This window comes from Metarhizium acridum (genome assembly GCF_019434415.1).
Source record: "Metarhizium acridum strain ARSEF 324 chromosome Unknown scaffold_555, whole genome shotgun sequence".
NCBI lineage: Eukaryota > Fungi > Ascomycota > Sordariomycetes > Hypocreales > Clavicipitaceae > Metarhizium > Metarhizium acridum.
In genome coordinates, this window is record NW_027094039.1 from 1,562,016 (window position 1) to 1,581,995 (window position 19,980).

Genomic DNA, 19,980 nt, shown 5'->3' on the forward strand with positions numbered 1-19,980 from the left:
CCGTGTCTGCCTGGTTCATGATGAAGACTGCTGCCATGGTGTGCCTGTTGTTGTTGTTGTTGTATTGTATGCTTTCCGTCGGAAGAGAAGAGCCCTAAACCATGGCTTCCAAAGTTTGGCGGCACGGCGCAGCGCCACAGCGCCCTGCTGAGGTATGCGCTGAAGAGCACGGAGCGTCATTACGGGGCACCTGGGCCTTTATTGGCGACGCCGTCATTGCCAAATCCGCTGGCCATCAGTTTTAAGTCCTCGAAATGGCCCGTGACAACTTGGACAGCTCCAGCATGGCTGTGCTTGTTGCTCTTGCGCCGGCGAATCCAGCCAATTATACCAGGACAGTCTGATGATGTGGACATCGATTCTTCCCACAAAATATGGTCCTATGTTTGCAATCGTCAGGTTTAAGAACGTACGGCTCTCCATGATTTGTCGAACTGGGGTGGCTTAATTGTCTATCTAGTGTCGTTTCAACGCAGCCCGGAGAATATTCCCGGAGCTACAATGCAGCCCATATACTACATACATACGAGGCAGCCAACAACAAACCTGGTTTCGCGTTGAGCCGGACCTTTGGGTCGCATTATGCGCGCGACACGGATGGAGAAGCGATCTGGCCATTCCTAGGGAACCCAAGCGCTGAAACTGGTGCAAAAACTCACCCACAAACACTAATAGCCGATGCTGGGTATAAATGCTCTCCCCACTTACAGCACTTCCAATTGCGACGGCTGCAGTCAGGGATTAAGCTGCCAGAAACTCGAGGCACCCACCAGGACGAAAAGTCTAAGCAAGTTGACAGCTCGGGGATGTCTGCAAAGCTACTGAGCAGTAGTTACCGCCCTACAACCAGAGTTCCTGACGGTACCCCAACGCCTACGATGTCATTAGCAACTGTTCTGGAAACGGACCAGTTGACAATGGCGAGGACGCCGCGCTTTTGCCCCAGCAGAGTATCCGCCGGCCTGGAGCTAGCAGAATGTTGCGCTTGTTCTTCTTCCGAAAACAAGATCCCATGACTCCGCAGAGCTGGGTTCATGGACATGACTTCTTGTCCTGCGGGTTCTGTCCGGTTTCTGACTCTTCTATTTCACACTTAAAGGTCTGGGTATCCCCTTCAGGTATGGACATAAATGTTGTAATACTCCAGGGAGAGGCTATCGAAACAAGGTGCCCAAACAACAAACAGATTTATTCGGCCTACGACACGAATTGACTATGCCTTCCAAAATCGCCTCTCCTATTAGCCCACCTGCGACAGTTATTGTCACTGGTGCCAATGGCTTTATTGCTCAACACTGTATTGCAGCGTTGCTCAACCAGGGCTATAATGTTGTTGGCACCGTGAGGTCAGCATCAAAAATCGACCCAGTAAAGGAGGCACACAAGTCACACCCCAGCCTGCAACTAGTAGTTGTCGACGACATTACCTCATCAAAATGTTATCTCGAGGCTTTGGATAACTTGAAGCCGAGCGCAATTTTTCATCTTGCCGCGCCATTCCACTACAACGCCAGCAATTTCGAAACCGAACTTATGATGCCCGCCGTACTTGGTTCTACCGCAATCCTTGAGGCCGCAACTCAAATAAAAAGCATTAAGCGAGTCGTTCACACCAACAGTTTTGCGTGCATATACGACGCTGCCGCCGGGCCATCCCCAGAAAAGACATACACTTCTAAAGACTGGAGTCCGCTTACTTACCAAGATGGTGTTAATGCCTCCAATGCGCCTACCGCCTACCGAGCCAGCAAGGCCGCTGCCGAAAAAGCTGCATGGAATTTCATGTCCGAGAGGAAGCCAGCATTCGATCTAGTGAGCCTTTGTCCCACAATGGTCTTTGGACCTTTCCTGCCTGGATCGAGGCCGAAGTCCATCCAGGAAGTCAACACGAGCAACCTCATGGTCTGGTCTGTCGTCTCTGCTGGCAACAACCAACCTGTCCCTCCTACAAAGGGCCCGTGTTGGGTCGATGTGCGAGATGTGGCCGAAGCCCATGTTAAAGCGCTCCTTGTGCCCGAAGCGGGCGGCGGCCGTTACATGCTTTGCCAGGGCGTCTATTGCAATCAAGAACTTGCCGATGTCAGCCGGAAGGTGACTTCAAAATATGCTGACAAGATTCCAGTTGGCGAGCCTGGCAAGCGAGAGAAGCATACTCATTTTGGGGTCGACGCCAGTGACGCTGAGAGAGTACTTGGGCTGAAATGGAGAGGATTGGAAGACTGTCTAGGTGCTCTTGTACCTCAATTATTTGATATTGAGCGAAGTTCAGTTTCTGCCTAGGAGTGGAAGTCGGCAGACATGCAAAAATGGCTAGTCTGTGGTCACTTGTTATTTTCCATAGCACTATGAACGGTGCTTGTACATTTCGGGCCCTTACGGTGTTGGTGGCAACTCTGATTATTCTTCTTTTTCTTCCACAATAGTCACGACTGAATATGAATAATGATATATACGTGATACAGACGCCCTCGTTCCGCCTTTGATGGTTCGAATTCAGTAATGCTTTGATGAAAATTCAAACCCAGCGCCCACATGCAGCACAAACCTCGTCGCGAAAAAACCCAAGGTGGTTTGATGACTGCATTGTGTCCATGCCACTGAAAAGCACTACACGGCACTTTGCTGTACATTAGGATGATAAATACGCCATCTCATGGCTACATACAATACTAGGGGTAGAGCAACTTGGAAGAGTTTTCCGAAATAGATACCGGCTATAGGGTATGGGAAAAGCGGAAACTACCTAGGCAGGTAGACGAAGCTGTCTCTACAATAGCATACTGAGTGTAATCTCGAAGAAAAGCCATGTCTCACCGAGATATTGATGAATTTTCTTGCCTGTGCACATTGACGACGCAGCAGTGTAAGAGTAGCAACTGTGCGCATTCGTACGCGCTTTCGTCACCGGCTTTATTCTTCAGACTGCCAAGTACCTAGGTATGTTATTGTTAAAGACGGTATAGTCTTAGATATATCTCCCCCCTCTTCTAGGACAGACGTACTCGACCATGTTTCCAGACCGCTCCAGGCGAGTCATCACAGACGGCGTGACAAACCAGTTCCAGTTGCACGGGGAGCGAATCCTGGAAACGGACTACGTCGACACGCCCAAAGTGATTGACGGCTTCTTCGAAGAATGCGCCAAGGCAGGCCCGGGCTGCGCACTGTCAGCATTTGCAAACGCCACAGACGACCTCACGAGCAAGGTACTCGGCGTCGTGGACCGGCTGCGGGAGGAGCCCCTGTCCGCGCGAGAACGCTTCGGCCCACGGCCACTGTTTCGCTGTCCATGCCGTCGCTGTGCATGGCCGCGCATGCGAGGGACTTTTTGAGGCGCGGCACGCTGCCGGCCGAGGGGCCCGAGTGCGAGATTGACGTGCCGTATTTGAGGAACAATGGGGGGATTCGGAAGAGAGACGTTGCTGATGAGAGCGTTTTGGAGGCCCAGGGTGTTATTGCCGAGAAGATGCGCCGGGTTCGTCCGTGATGATTGCCGCCGGGTCTGATTGTCGATGTGAACCCCCTTGATGTGGTGGGTGGAAGTAAATTGTCAACTTTTGGTGGACTTGGAGGCTTTTTTTATGGACGAAACTGCTGGAAGGTTTGTAGCGGTTATCGAAATTGAAGCTACCTTGACTTTTTATCTTTTTTCGGACGAAGCTGCACATGGTTAGCAGTAGCCATCGAGTTTCCAGAGCTTCTTTGCCCTTCCCCAGCCGAGGACCGCTTGCAGTGACCTTTTTGTCCCCCGCGCTGTTCAATGGTGACGATGATGATGATGATAATAATGCTGTTATTATCGTAGGCAAGGCCCCAGTTCAAGTATTCCTTGCTGTGCCTGGCCGTTGCCGCTTGACTCACTCGGCCAATGCACTTACACTTACACCCCTCTTCTACCCAGCTTGATACCACGAGTTTCCATCACCAACATGGAAAAAAGGCACAAATTCAGACATCTTTCTTAGTAAAGACGTCAGCAGCGTTACAAGAACAACAGAATGGGAAGACTATGCGTCTCGGACTCGGAAGCCCTCGTCCTCCTCCAATCACTCCCTCACGTCCCCCAGCCGGTGCACATCCGCCGCAGCAGCCAAGGCGGCGAACACCTCGTCTGGACTGTAAACGACGCCCTCGTCCTCCGAATTCCAGCCGATCAAAGCAACGCGGAGCCATTGCTCCGAGAAAGGAGACTGCTTGACCTGCTTCGGAGAAATGACAAAATCGCACCTGTTGTCCCGCCGTGTATTGACGTCGGGGTTTGGAACCCCCACGGCTGGCAGTACGCTTTGTACCACAAGGCGACGGGTGTGTCTGTGGAATCGGACCCCCAGGCAGTGACGAATGCCACTGAAGACGATTTGGTAGAGTTACTGGTCGGCCTGCGAGGCGTGGGTGTTGGTGATGCCCTGGGTGTTGGTGTTCCGGAGGGCGACGAGGTGGATTTCGAGAAACTGCGCGGTAATGCGAGGGCGGCTTTGGACGTTTTACAAAAGAGTCAACAGCTGATGGAGTTGGGCGAGGTCGTTTCGCTGGAGAAGCTCGACGCCCCTTGGTTTGTTCGGCTTGGCGGCAGCATGAGGAGGGTGCTCAGCCATGCAGACCTCAAGGGGGAGCATGTGTTTCTTGACGCGGCTGGTCGGGTTACGGGCGTGATTGACTGGAGCGACGCCCAGGTCGGCTGTCCGTCGGTTGAGGTTGCCGGGCTAGCGGTGGCTGTCGGTGCCAGGATGGCAGCCCGGGTAGCGAAGAGGGCGGGATACGAGGCGGATATTGTGTGCAAGGGCGTCATCATGGCCCGGTGTAACGGTGTTGTGTGCTTGGAGGCCATCTTGCGGGGGGCCGATGACAGCCCGGAGTGCTTGGTGAGGAGGCAACTGGGGAGAGCATTTGAAGAGCTTGACGCTTGAACGAAGGTGCAGAACGTTCAACTTTGCGCGTACCCCTTGATGAAGTCTGGTGAACAGACATCGTGAGAGTACCGCCTGCGGGAGCTAATGGCCAAACTAACCGGGCTACGAGGCGCGGTTTCTGTAGATCCCATGGGCAGGGAAGATTTTAATAAACCAGGCCTGAAGTAAATTATCTGCAATCTAGTCGCATCATCACGTTTGTGCTTTGATTAGCCACGCTCCGATAAGACGAACCCTCTTCTTCTCGCAAACATCTCAGTCTTATATCCGTTTAACCCCGTTGCCGCAGGAGCTAATGTAATCACCCAGAGCATCACCTCCCATGAATGCGGAGCAAGCCGTCGGCTGAAATGCAAGTCTCGCCAACATGGCAGCGGACCAATACGGTCGCACATTAGCTAAGGTCCGCAGTTGCTGCCACAACCCCACATTTAGCATTTTAAGCGATTTTAGTGGTTTAGGCGGTTTAAGCGATTTTTAGTATTTTAAGTAGATTACCTGTATACGAGTAATACTACTATTATAAAGAGACCTAAAATACGTATAAGAGAAGGTTTATACTTTTTTAAATAAAGGACTTACCTATTAATAGATTATTAATTACCTTAATAATTAATTTTTTATATAAGAGTAATAAACTATTAATATTTATACCTTTTAATATTAGCTTTTTTCTTAAGGTTTTTTATATATATTAATTATAATATCTCTCTTTAATTTTTATAAAAAGATATTTAAGCTTTTTATATAAGATTATATAATATAAAGTATTTTTTATATAATAAATAAGCTTTTTTAATAATAAGATAACCTAATAATTAACTTATAAACTCTTAAGTTATAGCTTTAAAGTTAAGGGTTTTTATAATAATATTATACGTAAATTATAAATAAATTAATTAAACGCGTATAATTTTACTTCTTTTTATATAATTACTTTAATAAGTTAATTCTTTAAGACCTTTAAGTTTAAGACTAGCTATTATATACGCTTTATATTATTTATTAAATTTATTAATAATATAATATAAAGTAATATTTTTATATAAGTTAAAAGTAAAAAGCTACTCTTTAAAATATAATTTAATTTCTTAAAGCTAACCTTTAATAAATATTAATTATATAAGGCTTTAATTATAATTATTTATATTATTATATATAATAATAAAATTAAGTTTTAATCTTATAAAATTAACTTTATAGCTTTTATTAATTAATCTTTTTAAAAGAGATTTAATAGTATTAAAAGAGAAATCTTAAATATTATATAAACTTTTATATATTAAAATTAAACTTTCTTTAATACCTTAATAATTATAAGAAGTTAAAGAGATTTAATATTTAAGTATACGTATTATTACGAACGACACTGCACAAGACACGGGATAGGACCGCACTAGCTAGGACAGGCACGACCTGTAGGTATAAGAAGAAGATAAGGGCACGTGACTAGCCACGTGACCTAAGAGGCGATTAAAGAGGTTAATGTTTAAATACATTAACTAGGGAGAATTAAACCGATTAAACCTTAAGCTAATTAATTAAGGTTTAAAGGGATTAATAGTTAAGCTAATTAATCTAGAACTATAATAGAGAGATAAATAAGTACTTAAGGAGAAGGTATTCCTATAGCTAAATAGTTTAGATCTTTATTAATTAATTTAAGTAATAGTCTTACTATTAAGAGTTATACTCTTAATAGCCTTATTATAATACTACTTAAAAAGCTACTTTATAGTATTTAACTTAACTTACTTTCTAAGAAATAAATCTATTATACCTTAAAACCTAAGCTACTATTACATTTTAATTAATTCTATTTAGTAAGTTACCTTAAAACTTTAAGTAATAATAACTTCTAAGATATTTACTTTAAGTAAAAAGACTATTAACCTTAAGGAGATAATAAAGTACCTTTATAATAAGATTATTAAGCTTAAGAAGTAAAATTAATAGCTTTTTAATTAATAGAATAATCTTTATAAAAAACTTAAGGTATAAGAAGAGAAACTTATAATAGTTTAAAATCTTACACTTATATTCTTTATTAATAATAATAATATACTAAAATTCCCTAAGCTTAAATTATATAATAGTTATAAGGGTAATATAAGAAACTTTCTTATATAAGCTTAAGTTTACCTATAAGTTAACGAAAAAATCTATATAATACTTAAGTTATAAATTCTTTATATTAATAACCTCTTAACTAAAAAAGTAATAGAATAATAGAAGCTAACCCTTCGCGTATATCTTAAGTATAATATTAAAGCTAAAGTGAAAGTTATTTATATTTTCTTTAATTATAAAACCTTTAAAGAATAACTTCTCGTTATATTTAGAAATTCTAATAAGTATAAGAAAGCTATATAATAACTTACTTAACTTAAGTAAACTAAATTTATAGCTTATTATACTAGGGAGTTTAAACGTATTATAATAAAACTTAATTAGAATATTAAACCTAAAATAAAAGTTTTCTATTAAGAACTTAAAGAAGAAGTAAAGAATAACATTTATTAAGAAGATTATTTTAAGTTATTTAATAACTTTATTAAAATAATTATTAAGGCAAATAATTATTTATATAAGTAACGTTATAAAAAAAGTTATAGGAAATTTAAATTATATACTAGATTTAATAAACCTAATAGTAATAAGCTACGCTAAATATTAATAGTATATAAGTACTACGCTAAACCTATAGAACTTAACGTTATAAATAAGGAAAAGGGAAAGACTTATTATAATTATAATAAGACTAGACACTTTATAAATAAATATAAAGCCTTAAAAAAGCTATAAAAGCTAATTCCTAAAGGTAAAAAGCTTTATACTATAAACTAAGAAAACTTACCTACGCGAAATCTTAGTGTAATAAGTAATAAAGAAAGCCTTATATTAGCAAATAATATTAATTTAAATAAAGATTAGGAATTTAAAACTTAATTAGTATTTAATAACTTTTAAAAATATTAAATACCCTTACTAAAAAGTAAATCTTTACTAGAATAAATCTAAGAAAAAGAGAATTATTTAACTAAGAAAGATAAACCTAAAATTAAATATAAACTCCTTAATTAAACCTTTTATTACGATAATAATTATTACACGTACCTTAATAGTAAGTAAGGTAATAAATAGTTTCTATAAGAATAAAAGGGAAGAAGAATAACTCTTATAATATAACCGAAATTATAATAAACCAATTTAAAGATATTAAACGAAAAGTTATATTATACTAAGAATAACGTATATATTACCTAAGCTATAACCCTATAATATAAGAAGAAAGGGAATTATATAACTATAAGTAACTCGCTTAGCTTAAGTTTAATTAACATAAATAATAGGTTAAGCGATTACTAAAAAAGCTCTAATAATACATTAAAAGATAACTATTAATAATAGCGCCTAAAATAACGCGTTAAAGAACGATATAAGAATAAGATTAATAAATTAAGAAATAATAGCTATTATTATAATTAAGACTAATTTCTTAACGGAGATCTAATAGGTCTTTATATACTATAAATATTAGTAATATAGCACACCTTATAATTAATATAACTATAATAGAACGAAAGATTTAAGTAATAATTAATAGCGGGGTATAAGGAAATTTTATCTCGCTAAATCTCGTTAATAAATTATAATTACCTTAAATACTTAAAGATAAGCCTTATTAACTTATAACTATAAAAGAAACTGTGGTAAAGTATAGCTAAGGAGTAATTAATATAAAAGTAACGTAACTTCTTATTAATATATAAGGCACGAAATACTAGGTTACATTAAATATTATAATAATCTTAAAACATAATATTATATTAGGGATACCCTAGTTATCAGACCTCTAAATGTATTGTATTTTTTGTAGTTTTTACTATACTGTATTGTATTGTATTGTATTGTAATATATTACAATACATTACAGAATACGAATACCTATAAATGTATTATAAGGCTATAAAATATCTAATATTATAAATAAATGCTTATATAAGCATATTATATATTAAAATAAAGCTAAAAATCACGTGATTTTAGATCTTTAAAAATTAACCTTAAAATGTGGATATTAAGCGAGATATTAAGCTTTAAAGTTATGTCTTAAAATAAAAAGTAAGTAAAGCGGGGCGAATTTTCAATTGCTTATAACTTTTTAAGATAATAACTTATAGTAAAGAGCAGTGGGGCATTTTGAAGAGCTAATTTAGCTCTTTTTAATGATATAAAATTTTCCCTTATAACCCTTATAATTAGCCTTATAATCTTTAGTTTAAGAAAACAGGGGTTTTTTTTACTTATAATACATTTATAGGTATTTTAGTTATGTAATGTAATGTATTTAAATACAATACACTAAAATACAATACAATACAAAATACAATACACAATACACTTGTATTTACTATATTTGTAAGTGCTCTGCTAGTTATAAGAGAGTAATCTATAAGTTAATTAAAGAACCAGCTAACTTTAATAGAATTTACTAAAATACAGTTATAAAGCTAAGAGTAGCCTATAAAGAGCACCTTATTTAGACTATAATAGGCCTTTAAAAATATATGTAATTATTAAAGAGCTAAAAGCTAAGATAACGGAGATTTTTAAGGAATACTTAAAGTATAATAAGCTATTTAATAGAGAGTTAAAAATAAAACTACTAGAGTATTTACGCTAAAACTATAAGATTAAACTCTAGCTTAATATTAAATTAACGTTTAATAAAATTTATTCTTAGAACCTTAAGTAAGATAAAGCACTTAAGAAGTATTTAAAGGATATACTATAAAAGGGATATATAAGACTATTAAAGTCCCTAATAGAATACTTAATTCTATAGGTATTAAAGAAGAATGGGAAACTATAATTATTTATTAATTACTAATACTTAAATAAGATTATAATTAAGAATTAATACCTATTACCGCTTATAACGGAAATTAGAGATAAAGTTAAAAAAGTTAAATAGTTTATTATACTTAACTTAAAAGAAGCTTATAACCTTATACGAATAAAAGAAGGCTATAAGTAAATAATAGTATTCTAAACTAATAGAGAATATTACGAATATTTAGTAATGCCTTTTAAGCTTACTAACGCACTAATAACCTTTTAAAGAATAATTAATATAATTTTACGAAAACAACTAGAAGTATTTATAATTATATACCTTAATAATATTCTTATTTACTTAAATACCCTTAAGAAATATAAATAATATATATATAAGGTACTATAAACTCTATAGGATAATAAACTCTTAATTAAAGCCTTAAAATACTAGTTTTACTAGAATATTATACACTTTTTAGGGTACGTACTTATATACGAAGAAATATAAATAAGCTTAAATAAGATTAAAACTATTAAGAAATAGCTTATACTAAGAAATCTAAAAGAAGTTAAAGGATTTATAGTATTCGTAAACTTTTACCGTAAGTTCTTAAGCAAATATAAAGATATTTTATAATCTCTTATAAACCTAATAAAGAAAAAAGTTAGCTTTTAATAGAATAAACTAAAAGCTATAGTATTTTAAAAGATAAAAGATTTAATTACATTAAAACCTATATTAAAAGTACTTAATTAAGATAAACCTTATAAGCTTAAAATAAACGCCTTAAACTTTATATTAGGCGAATAGCTTAAATAATAAGATAATTAAGAAAGATTACACTTAATTATATTCTTCTTAAAGAAACTCTATAAACCTAAACTTAATTATAGAATTTATAATAAAGAACTTATAGCTATTATTAAGTGCTTTAAAGAATAAAGACACTATCTTATAAGAGTAAAGCATTAAATTAAGGTTTATATTAACTATAAGAATCTTATATTATTCTTAACTATAAAGGATTTAAATAAATAATAGATTAAATAGTATAAAACCCTTATAAATTATAACTTTAAAATTATATACCATAAAGAATCTAAAAACGAAAGAGTAAACGCGCTTAGTTAAAGAGAGAACTTAAAATTAAATAAGTAAGTGAGTAATACACCCTTATTATATATTATTAAGAATAAGAACCTTATACTAGGCACCTAAGAAATTAATATAACCTAGTAAGTTAAGCTAAATAAAACATAAATATAATGAATTGTATTATATATTAAGAATAATAATTACTTAAATAATTAAGAAACGAAAACGCATTTATTTAAGGAAGGTAAGACCTTCTTATACAATAAATAATAGTATATTTCTAGTATACTTTAAGAATAGCTTATTAAGAAAATATATAAGCACCTATTACACGAATATTAGGGTATAAGGAAAATAATTAATAGGCTAAGAAGATTATATAACTTCCTAGAAAGCAAAAAAATAATATAAGAAGTTATTAAGAAATGTAATACGTGTAATAAAGTAAAACTAACGTAACACGTATTATACGAAGAATTATAACTAATATTACTACTTAAAAGAGTATAGTAAACTATTATAATAGACTTTATTATTAAACTATTAAAGTTAAAAGAACTTATAATAAGAGTAGCTTATAATAGTATTCTAGTTATTATAGATAAACTTATAAAATACGCCTATTACATTTCATATAAGAAATTAAGTAATACTAAAAACTTAGCGTATATATTCTTTAAAATAATTATTATATAATATAAATTACTAATAAAGCTTATATTAAATTACGATAAATTATTTACCTTAAACTTTTAAAAATACCTTATAAAAACTATAAAGATTAAATAAAGCTTATTAATAGCATTCCACTTATAATTAAATAGGTAAATAGAAATCTTAAACTAAATACTCGAATAATATCTGCGAAGTTATATTAACTACTAATAAAATAATTAGGTAGAATAGCTACTACTAGTATAATAAGCTTATAATAGCTTTAAGATTAATAATATAAAGATATTATTATTTAGGGTAAATTACGGATTTAACCCTATTATTAAAATATATATAATATAGAATGTAAACGCGCTAGTAGTTATAATGTATATAGTAACTATAATAGAAATATAAAAACACTTATAATAGAAATAGATATTTTTATAGAATTAAATAAAATATTACGCGAATAGAAAAAGATTACTAGCGCTAATTTTAAAGAAGGGATATAAAGTATACCTTATTTATAAAAACATTAAAACTAAGTAACCTAGTAATAAACTTAACTAAAAGAAGATTAGACTATTTCTTATTAAACGAAAAATCTTAAATACTAACTATAAACTATTATTACTAAATAGAATAAGAATCCACCCTATATTTTATATATTACTATTAGAGAAAGCATTAAATTAATTTATAATTACTATAAACATTATAACGAAAGATACTAATAAATATAAAGTTAAATGAATACTTAAAGTATAAAAAGATATAAAGAATCGTTATTATCTCATTAAATAGAAGGGATATTTAAACTCTAAAAACACCTAAAAACTAGCTAAAAATCTTATAAACTACTTAACGTTACTTAAATAGTTTTATTCCTAAGAAACGCATTTTAATTAATCTTTTAAGTATCATTTAATAACTTAATATTAAATTTAGTATTTAAGAAATAAACTAAAATAGAATTTAAATTCTTAAAAGAAGTAAAAAGAACTCTTATAGTCTTTTAAAGCTATTTTACTTTCTTACGTTTTACACGTTTTAACTCTTTAACGTTATTAATACTACGCGTAATTACACGTATTATTTTCTTAAACTATAATTTCTTTTATTTTTATAAACGTAAGATATTTTAATTCTTAGCTAAGGTACGCTTCTTAGCTTTTTTAAGCTCCCTCTTAAGCTTATAATATTAATTCGTAATACTATAAAGCTATTAAGAGGTTACCCTTATAATATTATAATTCCCTTACTTATTTACTATATACTTTATATAATAACTTAAATTAGAAACGAAGGCTTTATATTAGGGAAGTTCTATATAAGCGTAATAAGTATAAGCCTTTATAAAGGTTAAAGATAAATTATTAATTATCGTAGAAAGAAGATTATCCTAGTAAAGAGAAGAAGTAAATAAAGCTTTAAACCGCTATTTTAAGATACGGTTAGTTAATATAATAGTATATAATAATAGAAGAAAGAAAACGTATAATACTTAAGCTAGCTTATTTTAATAGCCTTAAGAATAAGACTAATAAAGGAGAGGTATAATATTATAAATAACACTATATAAAATATAAGACGAGACTATACTAGCTAGAATAAGTATAACCCGTAGGTATAAGAAGAAGGTAAGGGCACGTAACTAGCCACGTAACCTAAAAGGCGATTAAAGAGGTTAATATTTAAATATATTAATTAAGGAGAATTAAACTAACTAAACCTTAAGCTAGTTAATTAAGGTTTAAAGGGATTAATAGTTAAGCTAATTAATCTAAAACTATAATAAAGAGATAAATAAGTACTTAAGGAGAAGGTATTCCTATAATTAAATAGTTTAGATCTCTATTAATTAATCTAAGTAATAGTTTTACTATTAAGAGTTATACTCTTAACAGCTTTATTATAATACTACTTAAAAAGCTACTCTATAGCATTTAACCTAACTTACTTCCTAAGAAATAGACCTACTATGCCTTAGAACCTAAGCTACCGTTACACGTATATATTAATATATACTTATATTATATTATTTAGTTTTATTATAATTACTTTATAATAATTATATTAAGTATATTAAAGTAGTATTTTTATATAATATAATACCTTTAAATACAGCTATTTTTTATAAGATCTAATTATAATATTAAGACTCTATTATAAGTAATAATATAAGTAATATTAGCTTAAGTAAATTTAATTAATATATTATATAAAGATATAAATAAAAGTTAATATTCTTATACTTAAAAGAATTAAATTAACTCTTATTATATATATAGCTTTAATATAAGAAATATACGTATTAAAAGCTAATAATAGTAATTATAATTAAGCGTTTTAAACTAATAAATATTATTCTTTAATAAATTAATTAAGTATATATTATTTATTAAAGGTAACCTTATAAATTAAATTATATTATACGTAATTTATATACCTATAATTTAAGATAAATTTATAGACTTTATTTAGCTTTAAAATAAGTATAAAATTTATATGTAAAAGAATAAAGATTATATTATTTTAAGTATTTTTATAAATCTTTATTATATATAAAGTATTTAAAATTAAGGTATATTATTAAATGCTAATAAAAATACTAATAGTTAAAAGGTTTTACGTATAATACTTAATTCTCTTTATAATATTAATATTAACTTCTTTTTAATATAAGAAATATAAGAATAATATATAAGAGAGCCAGAGCTCTTACGAATATAGTAAATACAAGTGTATTGTGTATTGTATTTTGTATTGTATTGTATTCTCGTGTATTGTATTTAAATACATTACATTACATTAGTAAAATACCTATAAATGTATTTTAAGGAAAAAAGACCCTTGTTTTTTTAACTTAAAATTATAAGGCTAATTATAAGGGTTATAAGAAAAAATTTTATATCATTTAAAAGAGCTATATCCGCTCTTTAAAATGCCCCACTTTTTACTATTATAAGTTACTACATCAAAAAGTTATAAGCAATTGAAAATTCGCCCCGCTTTACTTACTTTTTATTTTAAGACATAACTTTAAAGCTTAATATCTCGCTTAATATCCACATTTTAAGGTTAATTTTAAAAGATTTAAAATCACGTGATTTTTAGCTTTATTTTAATATATAATATGCTTATATAAGCATTTATTTATAATATTAAATATTTTATAGCCTTATAATACATTTATAGGTATTCTAATCTTGTAATGTATTGTAATATATTACATTACAATACAATACAATACAGTATAGTAAAAAATACAAAAAATACAATACATTTAGAGGTCTGAAGAGAGCTATAAAACCTTAATATTAGTAATAATAATTAAGATTATTTACGTTTATTTCTATTAGCTTATTTTACTTTATAATAATAAATTTAAGCTTATTAAGTAAGTAATTAAGAATTAATCTTATAACTTAACTTTATTTCTTATAAAAAAGCTTAATAATTTATACGTATAAAACTAAAAAAAAAGATTTCTTATACGTTAATTTAAACTAATATAAGCTTCTTTAATAAAACTTTAAGCTTATTATTAACTTAACTCTTTAAGAAAACTTAATATTTTAAGACCTTTAAGCTTAATTATAAGACTTTTAAAATAAAAAGATTAAGAATATTTAATCTTTTTATATAAGTTATTACTTTTATACGTATTACGTATAAGAAGTAAGTCTATTATATTTTATATTATTTACTTTCTTTATTAATTTCATATAAGAAGCTTAACTTAAGCTTATAAATTTATTATATTTAATTAAGATAATTAAAAGAGAGCTTTAAGGGATATTAAAAGATAAGCTTATTATACGTGTAAAAGAGAATTTTATATATAATATATTAATTATAATATTATTATTAATAATCTCTTTTTTAATTAACTTTTAATTTTTTAAGACTTAAAAATTTATTTATATAATAACTTAATTATCTTAAATATTTAAATTATACGAATTATCTTATTTAAAAAGATTAAATAATATATATTCTTTTATATATTTTTAATTATTTAATTAATAAAAGTTAGCTTACTTTATTTAAGTTCTTTTAAGCTATTAAGAGATTTAATTATAAAAATATATTTTAAAGCTAAATTATATAAAGTCTTAAATTTAATTATTCTTTAATATTAAATAATATTTATAAAGTTTCTTATATTATTTAAGAAGTAAAAGCTTAATAAAACCTATTTTATATTAATATATACTTAAAATTCTAGCTTCTTATATAAATTAAGCTTTATTTACGTCTTTAAAATAAAAAAGCTACTTATTATAATCTTAAATAATAGTAAAGAGATTACTTAAATAAGTAGCTTAATTAAATTCTCTTATAGGTTCTTATATAAGAATTAATAAGTTACTTATATAGCTTTTTAAGTTTAAGCTTAAAAGAATTTTAAGAAGTTTATTATATAATTACACTTTAAATTTAATAATAGTATAATTTATAAAGCTATTAATTAAAAAACCTACGTTAATACCTAAGATTTTATACGCGATAAAAAGCTTTTATTATTAAAATTAATATAAGCTAGAATTTATTATAATAATAATAATAAAGCGAGTTAAGGTATATATTTTAAATCTCTTTATATATATATAATAGCGCTTTTAAGCATTATTTTTTTTAATTATTTAAATCTATTATATATACGTAAAAAAGAGAGATAAAAAGAGAAGAAAAATTTAATAGAGAGAGGGCAAACCTCTAAATGTATTGTATTTTTTGTATTTTTTACTATACTGTATTGTATTGTATTGTATTATAATATAATACAATACAATACATAAATGAAGTACCTATAAATGTATTATTAGGATATTTAATAATAAATTTTAAAAAATACATAATAATAATAGATTTTTTTCTCATTATAATCAGACCTCTAAATGTATTGTATTTTTTGTAGTTTTTACTATACTGTATTGTATTGTATTGTATTGTAATATATTACAATACATTACAGGATACGAATACCTATAAATGTATTATAAGGCTATAAAATATCTAATATTATAAATAAATGCTTATATAAGCATATTATATATTAAAATAAAGCTAAAAATCACGTGATTTTAAATCTTTCAAAATTAACCTTAAAATGTGGATATCAAGCGAGATATTAAGCTTTAAAGTTATGTCTTAAAATAAAAAGTAAGTAAAGCGGGGCGAATTTTCAATTGCTTATAACTTTTTAAGATAATAACGTATAGTAAGAAAAAGTGAAGCATTTTAAAGAGCTAATTTAGCTCTTTTTAATGATATAAAATTTTCCCTTATAACCCTTATAATTAGCCTTATAATCTTTAGTTTAAGAAAACAGGGGTTTTTTTTACTTATAATACATTTATAGGTATTTTAGTTATGTAATGTAATGTATTTAAATACAATACACGAAAATACAATACAATACAAAATACAATACACAATACACTTGTATTTACTATATTTATAAGAGCTCTGATTATAATAATATAAAAATTATACTTAAAAGTCTACATATTAATGAAATATTTTACTTTAAAAATAGAATAAATATAAAATATTATATAACTTTTTATATAAAATAAATAAAAAAATAAGGTTTTTTTTAAGCTTTATAAAGACTTTATATTATGTAAATTAAGTCAATATTTTTAAATAATTCTTTTACTTATATTATATATAAAAAACTAAAAGAATATATAATATATATTAGTTATTTTAAAAACAATATTAAATAATAAATAAAAATATATATATAATATAAGATAATTATATAATAATATATTCTTAATAATATATATTTTTTTATTTTTCTTTTATTTATTACTAATTTAAATTATTTATTATACTTTATATTTTAAATATTTTTATTAATATAATATAAATTATATATAAATTATATATTATAAAATTCTTTAGCTTTTTTTATATTTATTTATATATTTTATAATTATAAAATATTTATATATACTTATATATATTATAATATATATATATATATATACATTAAAAATAAATTCTATGACTTTTATTATACTATATATTTAATCTATTATAACTCTATAAAAAAAACGAATTTTATTATAAAATTAGTATCATTTAAAAGCTTATAATCTCAGCTATTTAAAAATAATATTTTTATTTTTTTAATTAATAATTATAGAGATATTATATGCGGTATTTAGTGGTGTAAAGAAAGTGGAGTATTTAAGTTACCCCGCGTAACCTCGCTTTAGTAAAAACGCTACATTATATAAACTAGAATATCTCTACTAATAATAGACTAAAATGGATAAAAATAGAACTAATTGATAGCTCTTAAAAAGCTTTATCTTTACGTACTAGGTGCATCTTTATAGGTCTAATATTTCTAAAGTTATCTTAACTTAAAGTTTAAAAATGTAAATACTTCTTATAGTATATATATGTATGTTTTAGGTGAAAAAACGCCTTAACGTAATACAATAAAAAGCCCTCTATACATTGTAATTACACCGGTATATTCTACTATTTCATAATAGTTATATTTTATCTTGCAAATTTTTCACCGATTTCTATACGAATATACACGTTTTAGGGGTAAGTTAGGCATTAAAAAAATGCCTAAAATTTAAGGTTTTCATGACATCTTTCATTGTATTTAAACTCTATATATTGATTATATTATCCCTCTTTAAAGTTTAGAATTCTCTTTTTCTACACTAACACTTAAACACCTATAACTTAACTAATATCTTACTTTTAATAAAACTTTTTTTTCACTAAATAACCCTACTTTTAGGGTATATAGTAACTACTTTTTTTACCTTAAAAATCTATCTTATTTATTATTAAAAATGGCTGAAAATCCCTTTAATTCTAAACCCGATTTATCTACGAATAATAACTCTACTATAAGTCTTTTAACGCTAAATTAATATTAAAATAACCCTAAAAATAATAAGAGCTATTAATTTAATTTAAAATCATATATCTTTTAATATAATCTCTTTGATTTTCGATTATTAGAGATTAATTTTAATAAAGAAAGATTAATTTATTGTTTTTACACTTAATAAGACTATTTATTTACTTTTTATAGTAAAGTAAAGCGTTTTTAGTCTTCTAATAGTGTTACACATTATAAAAAAAAACATTCTTCTATTATAACCTTAAAAAACGAAGAAAATTCTAAATTAACGTGTAAGTTATTATCTTTAAACTATTCTTTTAATATATTAATATAATATTATAATATTTTAAAGATATTAATTACTAATTTATTAATATATAATGCCTATCTATACGGAATCACCTTTATTATCCGAAATATCAGCTTAATCTAGTATATCTAGTAGTAAAAGAGGTAATAAAAGACCTAGAAATAATACTATTATTAGTGAATTTTCTAAGGATACTACTCTTATGCTAGCTATTAAGTTTATGCTTTAAATAACCTATCTTTTACTACTATTACTAGTAAAAGCTTTAAAAAGCTAATAAGCTATTATAATAAGTAAGTTTATAATATTATATTATATATTTAATAATATTAACTTATTTTAGTTAAGATACGAGCTTTTTTCACTATTAAAATATACTTTCTTATATAGATATTTTATATTAAAAATAAAGAAGAATATAATTAATATAATTTAAAATTAAGTTAATAAATTAGGTTATATATTTATTTAACTTAATATTTAGACTTCTATTAATTCTAAATCTTATTTAGGAGTTATAGTTAATTAGCTAAACTCTAAATTTGATTTAGAATACTATTTAATTGGTTAGTTTATTATTTTTCTTATTTTTCTTATTTTTATCATATAATATTATATTATTATTTAACTTTTTAAACTAATTATATTTAGGATTTAAATATTTATCTAATACTTACACTAGAAGTTCTATTAATCTTTGTTTTAATCAATTATTATTAGAATATAATATAAAACCAGAAAAAATATTAAGGTAAGTTAATTATAAGGTTATTTTATAATATTTTATTAACTTATTTTAAATTATAGTTTTACTAGAGATAATAGCTCTAATAATAACACTTTTCTTACCTCTTTTTTAAACTTTTATGCGGAAAAAAACCTAAAACCTTTTAATATTCGTTATACAGCTTATATTTTAAATATTATTGCTAAAGATATTATATCTACGTTTATTACCGAATTAATAATATTCGAAAATATTGAAAAATACAAAAATAGCGAGCTTTTATACTTTTTAATAGAAGAATTTAACTAATTATCTTCTGAAAAACAAAAACAATTTTCTAATTTACTTCCAGGTATTTTAAGGTTTTCTTTTATTATATTTATATATATTTTAAGCTAATTATTATATAGGAATTATTAGAAAAGTTAAAAAAATAGCAATTCTTCTTAAAAATAACCAATAACTTTATTCTCAATAGATTAAAGCTTTAAAAGAAGCTAAATCTAAGGGCTTTATAGCTAGAAATAATAATATTATAAAAATACT

At 28.1% G+C, this 19,980-nt stretch overlaps 3 protein-coding genes across 3 annotated transcripts; all 3 read left to right on the forward strand.

The window, feature by feature from the left end:
• Positions 1-716: 716 nt before the first annotated feature.
• J3458_019199 (uncharacterized protein) lies at positions 717-2,294 on the forward strand. Its single transcript, XM_007817040.2, has one exon. It carries the CDS (start codon positions 1,216-1,218, stop codon positions 2,278-2,280), a length of 1,065 nt encoding a protein of 354 aa, XP_007815231.2. The 5' UTR covers positions 717-1,215; the 3' UTR covers positions 2,281-2,294.
• Positions 2,295-3,008: 714 nt separating this feature from the next.
• On the forward strand, positions 3,009-3,332 carry J3458_019200 (uncharacterized protein; the record flags this gene model as incomplete). The annotated part of the gene is made up of 1 exon (XM_066121451.1): positions 3,009-3,332. The coding sequence occupies one exon, from the start codon at positions 3,009-3,011 to the stop codon at positions 3,330-3,332; it is 324 nt and encodes a 107-aa protein (XP_065973809.1).
• Positions 3,333-3,998: 666 nt separating this feature from the next.
• Positions 3,999-4,907, forward strand: J3458_019201 (uncharacterized protein; the record flags this gene model as incomplete). Its single annotated transcript, XM_007817041.1, has 1 exon — positions 3,999-4,907. The coding sequence occupies one exon, from the start codon at positions 3,999-4,001 to the stop codon at positions 4,905-4,907; it is 909 nt and encodes a 302-aa protein (XP_007815232.1).
• Positions 4,908-19,980: the final 15,073 nt, after the last annotated feature.